The sequence below is a fragment of the Lactuca sativa genome, chromosome 7 (genome assembly GCF_002870075.4).
Source record: "Lactuca sativa cultivar Salinas chromosome 7, Lsat_Salinas_v11, whole genome shotgun sequence".
NCBI lineage: Eukaryota > Viridiplantae > Streptophyta > Magnoliopsida > Asterales > Asteraceae > Lactuca > Lactuca sativa.
The window spans coordinates 135,273,262-135,283,476 of NC_056629.2; the positions used below are offsets into that span (position 1 = coordinate 135,273,262).

The window sequence follows — 10,215 nt, forward strand, 5'->3', positions numbered from 1 at the left end:
CCCTAGAGCATTCTACACTCCATGTGGTTGTCATAGTTTAACTTTAGTAATTTGTGATATGGCTAATTCGTGTGATAAAGCTAGTGAAATTTTTTTGGAGTTATACAACGTATATATTCGATATTTGTTTCATCAACTCAAAGGTGGAAAATATTACAAGATAATATATCAAACCTAACACTTAAATCATTATCACAAACTCGTTGGGAAAGTAGGGTAGAAAGTGTAAAAAGCAATTAGATTTCAAGCACCACAATTAATAAAAGCACTTTTACAATTATCCAAAAGTTGTAAGAGATCCAAAAATTAAAAGTGAAGCTAAATGTTTAGCTACATATGAACTTCAAAACTATGATTTTTTATTAGGAATGATTATTTGGTATGCTGTTTTGTTTGTTATTAACACTGTTAGTAAAAGTTTGCAATCAAATGATATGTGTATAGATGATGCCATAGATCAACTAAATGAACTTTTGTGTTTCTTTGAAGAATATAGAGAAAATGGATTTGAAAAGGCTTTAGATTATGCAAAAGAATTGACTTTAGAAATGAATGTAAAACCTAAATTTCGTGAAAAACGAATCATTCAAAGAAATAGACGATATGATGAAAATGTTGCGAATGAAACTATTAAAACTCCTGTTCAGTTATTTAAAACTGATTACTTTTTATATGTAGTAGATAAAGTCATTACTTCACTTAAAAGTAGATTTGAGCAGTTTAACAAGTTCAAAAATATTTTTGGTTTTCTATTTAGTATAAAAAAAATTAAAATCATTTGATGAAAATACTTTAAAAGAACATTATTTAAATCTAGAAAAATCTTTAAAGCATGATGATAGCTTAGATATTGATGGTTTTGATTTATTTCATGAATTAAAACTTTTAAGACATATTGTACATTTAGAACATGATAAAATCATTAATATACTTAATTACATTAAAAAGTTTAGTTCTTTTCCAAATGCATATGTTGCCTATAGGATTATGTTAACTATTCATGTAACCGTTGCCTCTGCAGAAAGAAGTTTTTCTAAATTAAAACTATTAAAAAATTATTTAAGATCTACAATGTCATAAGAAAGATTAAATGAATTAGCTATTTTGTCAATTGAAAAACATTTAGTAAAAGAAATTGATTATGAAAATTTTATTAAAGAATTTGCATCTAAAAAAGCTAGAAAAATTAATATTACGTCATAAAATATATTCACAAAAACATATACATAAAAAAAAAATTAACTCCGCCATTTGTAAACTTTTTAGTTTATTATTGTCGGTTCCAAGCCCGGATAAATGAGGAAGGTTTATAACATTAAGGGGGTGTTTGAGATTTCATCTAAAAACTCCTTTTTAACTTATTGACTTTTTGAAAAGTTAATAAGCTAAAAAAAGTGTTTGGATAATTAATAAAGATTTTTAAAATGACTTTTGGTTTAACCTTTGAAAAGGAGTTTTGAAGAAGTTCTTGAAATGACTTATGACTTATTAGAATAAAAAAACAAGCAAAAGTCAATAAGTTAGCCAAACACTTTTAACTTATTGACTTTTGCCACTAAAAATCTAATCCAAACACTTTTTTAAAAACTACTTTTCCCACATTCATAAGTCAATAAGTCATTTTGGATAAAAATCCTTTTAAACTTCAGAATGAAATCCCAAACACCCTCTAAGTATAGTAAATATCAAAGGGCTCCAAATTTTTGGTCGCTTAGAGCCCCAAACTGGTTGAGCCCTGTTGTTTATGTTAAAGTACATATTTCAAAAGTTGGAGCAATGAAACCAAAGAATGCATTCCAACCTGTTCTGGTCCCTTAATTGACCCTTCATTTTTTCAAAGTTACTTCATCTTTGTTGTTTATGTTAGACCTGTTCCTTGAGTTTCTTCATTACCTTGTTACTTGATCTAAGCTCAATTACTAGTACTTTTATAAGTGCTTCGATGACATATCCATCAAACAAACCATAGACATCAATAATTAACAGTATTTTTATAAAATCATGGTGGATTTATGCATATAGTTTCATGTTTGTAATAAATTGAGGTTTTCTGAAGACACAATTATCAATATGATAAATATGAAGCACTTACATAGCAATATTACAAACAACTAAAAATATCACGTGCTCATCTTTTTGCAAGTGTAATCGAAAATAATCTGCAAAATGCTTCTTGTGTGTTGCTCCTTTGGTAGCTTTAGTAAACGGGCCACTTTTGTATACCCGATATGTTGCCTCATGAAAGATTCGGGCTTTAAATCGGGCTTTATTTTCTTATTCGGCATTTTGGGTTGTGTAAGGGCCCATTGCATAGCCCATATTGCTAAAGGCCGCATGTATGTCATAGATCTGTACTGCCCATCAGTATTCCAAGCTTCTGGGGTTTGGAAAGAGTAGCTGCAAAAAAGAAACGAGTACAAGCTCTAGCTTGCAAATTATAATGCTACTTATGACTAACCGATACGACTTGCTGATTTGGTCAAGATTATCGACTAATTAGTAAATATTTAATTATTTATTGAAATTAGATAATAGTTATCTTTATTAAAAATTCGGGTATCTATTAGTCTCTTTTAATTTAGGACAAGATTATCTCATAACACTTATATATAGGGTTTCCATATGATTTTTTTATTATGATAGAATAAAAGTATCCGGTCGGATTCACCCACCAACAAACATTCTCTGACGAAGAAGAAACGAGATTGGTGAGAGAAAGTAAGAAGCGTATTGAAGAAGTAAGGGACTGGGTAAGAAGGTAAGGATTTTAGAATTTGTTTATATGACACTTTGTCATATTTTGATTGTTTTCATTGAGTTCGAGAATTGAAGATGCCTTTATTCAAGGGAGAGGAAACGTACGGGTGGATATACCGTACTGTTGCAGCCCTATGTATGGAGGCAGCAGCTTTGTCATGGTATTGTTGGAGTGAGGGGATAAGCGTGTCAAGAGGGGACAACTAGAGACTATGTCAGTAACTTTGAAAAAAATGAAGGGTCGGTTAAGGGGCCTGCCACGTTCATCAAATAGCTAGAAACGGAACTCAGACCATCGGTAAGGCTCATGCAATCCAAGGGCTTGATCCACACAATGATCGATGAAAACAAGTCGATGAGGAAGAGATAAAAAATTATGGGGAATTAGGAGACGATCCAACCCAGATTTCCACCTTGAGGATAAGGTGTTTGTTTAAAAAAAAGTACCAATTTAGAACAACTTTCAAAGTCGCTTACCTCTTTAGGATATTAAAGTGTTCTTTGGATTTGAATAACATTGATTTAATACAAAGAAATGAAAGTAGAATGTTATAATGAACAAATAAATGAAATCACGTTGCTATTAAGTAGACTTACCCAAATCCCTCTTCGGACCAAGCGGTCTCATACACTCCACTTGCAGTGTGGAAAGCAGTGTCGATCATGCCTTCATGAATCATACCCGCAGCAACTCCATAAGTAACTCCTGTCCAAATTTCCCTCGATTCGGTACATGACATATCGGGTTCACCCGTGGGTAGCATCCCATTAATAGCTCCACGCTTCCCGTTGTTCACTTTCAAAACATTGAAATTATAAACCTTCTCCAATGCACTTTTCGCCTTTTCTTCATCAACAATCGGAGAAAGCCCGCATGCTCGAGTATACCTACCAAAATTCACAGCCCATTGAAGGTTGTGTGTGACGCACCATAACCAGCTGATAAGCTAGCTTATTTTTCGAGTTTTTCAAATTGTCATTTTTGGCAAGCCAAAGAATAGTTGATAAGTTGGCTTAGAAGTTTTTTTTTTTTTTTTTTAATTTTCCGAATATACCAGCTAGCTTTAAATGTTTTAAATGTTGTATAATAAAGGTGGTTCAAATTTAAACATACCATTGTCCCGCCAACTGATCAGCTTGAATGGACGAACTTGTCCTCCCTTTACTATCATCATAGTTAAAATAAGAACCATTCCACAACTTATCATACACACTCCTCGCTTTCATAAACTTGGCCCAAAAATACTCTTCACACCCCTTATCACCAACTACACCCGCCATAGCAGACGCCGCCTGTAACGCCGCCACCCACAGCCCACCGCAATACGCGCTAACACCCAAAACCGACCACGTGTCATACGTCTGATCGGGAAACCCTTCATTTTCAACCATCCCATCTCCATCCTTATCAAATTGCTCCATGTACGCCATTGCAATATAAACTGAAGGCCAAACAGCTTTCGCAAAGTTCTTATCTCCAGTAGCCACCACGTCTCTGTAAGCTTGGAGGACAAATTTAGGGTTTAGATCTTTCCATTGGTCTGTATTGTAGATGTTATAGAAGTTAACATCGAACCAAGGATCGATCATTCCGATATCATGAGGGACAGCACCTAGGGCTTTTTTCGGGACCGATACTCCGTCGGATAAAATATCCATTTTACGGGGATCATGCATCATGACGGCGGAAGCGAAGTCGCGTTGGAGGCTGAGTTCGAGTTTGGGGAAAAGCATGATTAGGGCGAATGATGCGTAGAAATGGACGTCGTATGTGTTACACATGTGGTATTCTATTCCTTCGTAATACAGAAATTGCCCGATGTTTTCTTCTCCTTTTTGTAGAAGATTTGTACCGAATGCTGAGATTTTTGATGTGGGGTTGTGGATTTCTTCGAGTACTGACGTCATTCTTTCAAGAACGTTAACAGCAGTGTCGTGTTGATGATGAGTTGTATTAGTATCACCGTTACTTTGAGAGTCCATGTTAGATCTATCAACTGAGAACTGTCTTCCATTAATGGTTGATAAATTGTGTACAGGAGGTAGTCCATCTGGAAAAAAAAACATAGATTATGAACATAAACTTGAGCTGGTTTCATTTGATAAAAAAATAATAAAAAAAAAAAAAATCAGGGTTACCTGTCCAGATTGTGCCCCCTGAGTTGAGATAATATAATTCATTGAAAAGAGTGATTGGGTACCTGAAGAAAGGCAATAGGATTAGAGATTAGTAAGGGCAGTGAAAAGAAAGAAAATTAAATTAGAGGTTTTGGATTACCATTCAGGAAGCCTCTTGTCTTCAAGGATAGGCTGTTGCCATGCTTCTATCTGGGCCTCCCAATTACCATGTTCTAAATTTCATAAAAAATCAATAATTGAAATTGTTAATAATATATAAAAACAACTTTCTTGGAACAACAATGTACTTTAAAATACTAAAATAGATAAGAAGGCATCACCAAGAATAGCATCATGTGCGATTTTTTCAGCTGCGTCCCCATGACTACCATAAAATTTGGTGTAACGCCTGTCACAAAACATCCCTTGTAAGAAGCTTTCATATAACGCTAAAATGCAAGATATAGCAATGTACTTTCATTTGTTTGTTTATCAAAGCATTAGCATCCTACTTTGATTTTTTTGTACTACAACATATTTTCAATTCTTTTTATTAAGGCATTGTATATTGAACTATCTACCTACCTATAGGATTCCACTTCCAGAATTATTCTTATTAGGACATTGCACTTTAAAAAGTCTACAAAAGTATAGCTGTGAAAACTGCATTGTATTTGGTTGAGATTGTGATAATTTGGTTGATTTTCAAAGTAGGATCATGTAATAGGACGAAATGAAAGTAGGATACTATAAATATAATAAACCAATATATGAAAGTATGTTGCTATTTCTTGAATTTAGCCCTTTTGATATATAATAAAGTTTGAGAAAAGAAAATGTTTGGTGAGTCACCTATGGTAAGTCCTGGTTGGAAAGACAACTTCCGGGCAGTCCCACGCCAATGAGAAGGTAACAGTCCGCACAGCCTGAGATGGTATGGTCACAGAAGCTGCAATAGCCGCACCTATACATGACTTTGCTTCTGAAACCATTGGTAGTTGAGAGGAATCAAGGTGATCAAAAGAACCATTCTGAATCATAAAAATTAAGGCTAAATGTAAGAAATGGCAATCTACTTCCATTTATCTTTTTATTATAGCATCTTATTTTCATTATCACCTACTACAACATTGCACTTTGAAAAAACTATCCCACTATAGCAATTTCATTCGTATAATTGGTCAGATTTTTCAAAGTACAATGTCTTAATTAGACAAAAATCGTAAGTACAGTGCTATAATTTGGCAGATGCCTTCATAAGAATAAAACTGAAAGTACAGTAAACGAAAGTAGGATGTTGTAAAAAACAATTAAATGAAATTAAATTGCTATTTCTTGTATATAACCAACCTTTTTAATTTCATTCCACATGTCTTTTGCTGTGAGACCCTTGGAGTTTCCAGATATTATAAAGGATGGACACTCTGAAACGCGAACATGGTTTGTTTCTTGTGCTGCAATAGCAAATGTTACAGGGGGTTGCCCATCTGCACTCCTGTAATTAAAATAAATGAAAGTATTTTGCTATTTCTTGCATATGGCACAAATGGAACGACACATGATTAATTATTAATGAAGTAATAAATAAAGGAGACAAGAATTTACGAGTGATGTAGGAGTACTCCATGAACGCCATCTTTCACCCTGATAACAATATTTTTAACATTTATGACAAAGTATATAATTAATAATCCTGAAACCCAATATGGATGTACAATCTGAGGTTAACATGTAAACATCCTTACGCCATTTTTGAATTGGAATGATGACCAGATAATCCAGAGGATCCACCAACAGAATTCTAAAATAAGTGAGAATATCAACTTTTACTTATTTTGTTTTTCTGAAATACCTAAAATGATGAAAACTTACCTCCCATGTAAATAACAAAGTGACATCTGCAGCAGTCTTCCCAGTGTTTGATAGCTAAACAAGATTACAGCCAATGATAAAGATCAATGTTATCTAAATAGAAGCTTTTTAATGTATGTTATGTTACACAGGACATGATAGGAGGGCATTCGTGTCTTTTGTACAGAGGAGAGATTGAGAGTGACTCGCTGTGACATCATGTTACACTTTTTGGATGGGACAAAAATCGCAATATTTGTCACATTGACATCAGTCTCAGTAATGTCAGACCAAAAGCAGTACAAGTTGTGTCATGTCATGTCATTTGTCAATGGGGTTTAAGAGACATAATCATACCGTGTAAGTAAATACTGCTACAGGAAGGCTGCTTTCTTTATAATTATGAGGGATAATTGGGGAAATCTGACGACAAACTATTTTGAGGTCAGGATCAGGTTCACCTACATAAGAGAAAAAGGGTTGGTCAATGATGACACAAAAAAAAAAGTCAAACTTAGACCAGTAGTCAACCTTGGGAATTAGAAATATGAGAATTACCATCATAAACTGTCCAAGCCCTTGGGTATAATGCATGATATGTAGATTTCTCTCCACTGAAATTCCAGTCCCAAGATCCAATCCCATCAACCGAATTCTCTCTGTTAATTTCACATTATCTTCATTTTCATTAATAATTCTTTCTACTTTCTACAAATATTACTTTTTTTTCTTGTAGGGAAGTGATTTTGTTTGTAAAAGACGATTTTTTTTCTCACATGCCTTGCACGTTCTGACTTAAGAGACCAAAATAGACGGTTTTAGCCATAGCCCATAAGAACTATCTATGAAAAGTTTTTAAACCATCCTTGAAGACAAAAAATGTTAGGGACTAAACTTGATATTCTGGGAAACCACATGGACCATTTATGAAGATTTGTCAAAAATTAATAGAAAGTTTCTTACTTCAGCATTTCTGGGTTTGGTGGGCAGAGGACAGTCGAATACTTCTTTCCATTTGGTCGTGACACAAACATCTGCACAATGTCAAAAAGTAATTTAGGAATATTATTACAGTGATGAATATCTGATAAAAATAACTAAATAAGAAAAAACTTACAGAAAATTGATTTGCTAAAACTGGTTTTTCTTCACATGTTTTCGGAAAGAGTTGCCAACGCAAAAACTCGCCTTTATATGTCCTTCCAATGCTGCCTGCACTGCCAGATGTGTTTTTACAAATAAAATGACCAAAGTAAAGAGTTGTGATTATCAATTTATCATACAAAAGCTAATTGAGCTTACCCAATACCCCCTAAAGGAACACCATTACAAGAAGAATAGCAGTGTTTCTTGAAAGGGTTAAAGTTAGTTCCCTAAAACAATATAGTAATATAAGTTACTGAATTGTCATGATTAAAATGCTTATCAAAGAAATATTGATATAAATTAAAAGAACTACATTTCCATTTCCATTTGCAGCATCTTCTCGTATCCAACGCCATAACCGATATAAAAATGGAGCCTATGCAAAGGAAGCAAACAATTAAAAAAGCTGATATGTAAACAAATTGCATCACTTGATATATATATATATATATATATATATATATATATATATATATATATATATATATATATATATATATATATATATATAAATATAAAACATACATACCATATGGATTACTTCTTTGAACTTTAAACCAAACTCTGAAAGGGGAATTTCCTTGGTGTTTAGTTTCCTCTTCCATGTAAGGGATGCAGGTTTTGCTGGATCAACCTTACCCTGGAAAGATATTTCTTTTTAATTAAAAAGATCACAATAAATTTTAGGAATAAACAGAAACAAGAGAGGCCTGAAAATGGATAAAATATCAGAATAGAAGCATTATTATCCATGTACCTTGATAATACTAGCATCAGAAGCTTCTCTATCAGCATCATAGTTATTTGCTGTCATTTCCCTGAAAAAAAAACATAGATAAAAAGATCAACTATAATTTCCAAAAACTCAGCAAATATGTGTAGCATTAGATCCTGCGTTAATTTCATTTTGATGTAATATAGTCGGTACCTTTTTAATTAACTAATCTAGTGATCAATCTTTCTCAAATATAAAAGGTGTTTGAATTTTATTGTGATCCATTGGAGTCCACAACGTAACTGATTAATACAGTGATTAACCTTTCTCTAGCATCAAAAAAGTTTTTGTTGATATTGAGTTAAAATCAAAATCCATACAAGTCCACAGTAAAAAATGGAACCTAAATTTTACAAGAATCGTTTGCAGAATCTTTTCATCTTAACAAGTTGTAACAACTTATACCGATTGCTTCAACAATCATAGCATGTTTATATCAGAAACCATTGATGCTAACAATCAAGCACACACGCCACCTGCATTTTTTTTACCAATTCCATTGCTACTATATTCTTGTGAATAGAGACACAAACTTAAATTCAACAAAATGCGAAGTCAAAGGCTTTCCATAATCAATATGAAGATTCAGATACCACGAAATTTAAGTAATAAAGCAAAAAATCTGCTTGAAAACCTATCTTCCTAAAAAAAGTACAATCATACAGTTATACTAGGATCGACGATCATAACATATTTCGGCCAATCAATGACAATTTTTACGCAGAAAAAACTTAAACTCTACGTCCAATGCGGAAACAAAAAAACAGATGCAGAGTTCTTTACGATAGCTAACAAAGTTCAGTTTAGGTAAAACAAGCATATATTCGGTAAAGCAAATTTATCAGCAATTAAGCAACTAAGAATTCCTCATTCATACGTAAGTGAAAGAATTAAACCGCAACTAAATCCAGTGATGAATTTCACGAACCCTGGCGAAGTTTTGAAGAAATGATTCAGTAAAAGATTCCGTAGCGATTGATGTAGAGAACTGCTCTAGTTCTCTATCATGAAACTGAGAATAAGAATAGTATAAAATTAATTTAACGCATAGTTGTTGAACATTTTTAGTGAATTCCAATACTTTCGCTGGACTATATATTCATCAATCTACAACTTTGGTCTTAAAGTTTTATTCGTTACATTTTCTACCCAATTTCAAAACTATGTTGTTGCACCTAATGGCGTTTTGTCTTCTTTCTCAAACTGGGAAACTCTGTAGCATCTTCAAATGTTAAGTTGTAATGAAAGCATATAGGTTCGATTAATATATAATATATAATATATAATTTAGAGTAAATAAGAGGTCTTGGTCCCTATGGCCATCCAATTTTAATAGTTTTAGTCTTTCTATTGGGATTTTAACTCTTGATCCTTACTAGAGGTTTGGATAACAATCAAGTACATAGTTAACAACCTCAACGGAATGGCTGTTAATTAAAAAAAAAAAAAAACATTAATAAAGAAATGCTTTACATGGTCTAATTTTAAAAAACACAATTTTTCACACAAGATTATATTATAATGAAAAACACACTTTTTTGCCATATAAATGTTTTTTGTCATTAAAC

The 10,215-nt window shown here is 32.9% G+C and overlaps 1 protein-coding gene across 5 annotated transcripts; it reads right to left on the minus strand.

The window, feature by feature from the left end:
- Positions 1 to 1,968: 1,968 nt before the first annotated feature.
- LOC111911189 (uncharacterized) lies at positions 1,969 to 9,724 on the minus strand. 5 transcript variants are annotated; one of them, XM_023906975.3, is made up of 20 exons: positions 9,576 to 9,724; positions 8,630 to 8,690; positions 8,402 to 8,512; positions 8,186 to 8,248; positions 8,029 to 8,099; positions 7,844 to 7,943; positions 7,690 to 7,760; positions 7,285 to 7,385; positions 7,084 to 7,187; positions 6,748 to 6,801; positions 6,621 to 6,676; positions 6,481 to 6,519; positions 6,226 to 6,370; positions 5,728 to 5,906; positions 5,217 to 5,284; positions 5,036 to 5,108; positions 4,897 to 4,958; positions 3,872 to 4,808; positions 3,355 to 3,645; positions 1,969 to 2,397 (listed from the first exon to the last, which is right to left on the minus strand). In XM_023906975.3, the coding sequence occupies exons 2-20, from the start codon at positions 8,684 to 8,686 to the stop codon at positions 2,121 to 2,123; spliced, it is 2,859 nt and encodes a 952-aa protein (XP_023762743.1). In that variant the 5' UTR covers positions 8,687 to 8,690; positions 9,576 to 9,724; the 3' UTR covers positions 1,969 to 2,120. The 5 variants fall into 5 exon arrangements, with proteins under 5 accessions (XP_023762743.1, XP_023762749.1, XP_023762753.1 ...); XM_023906981.3 differs by having other exon boundaries at positions 9,525 to 9,673; XM_023906985.3 differs by having other exon boundaries at positions 9,544 to 9,671.
- Positions 9,725 to 10,215: the final 491 nt, after the last annotated feature.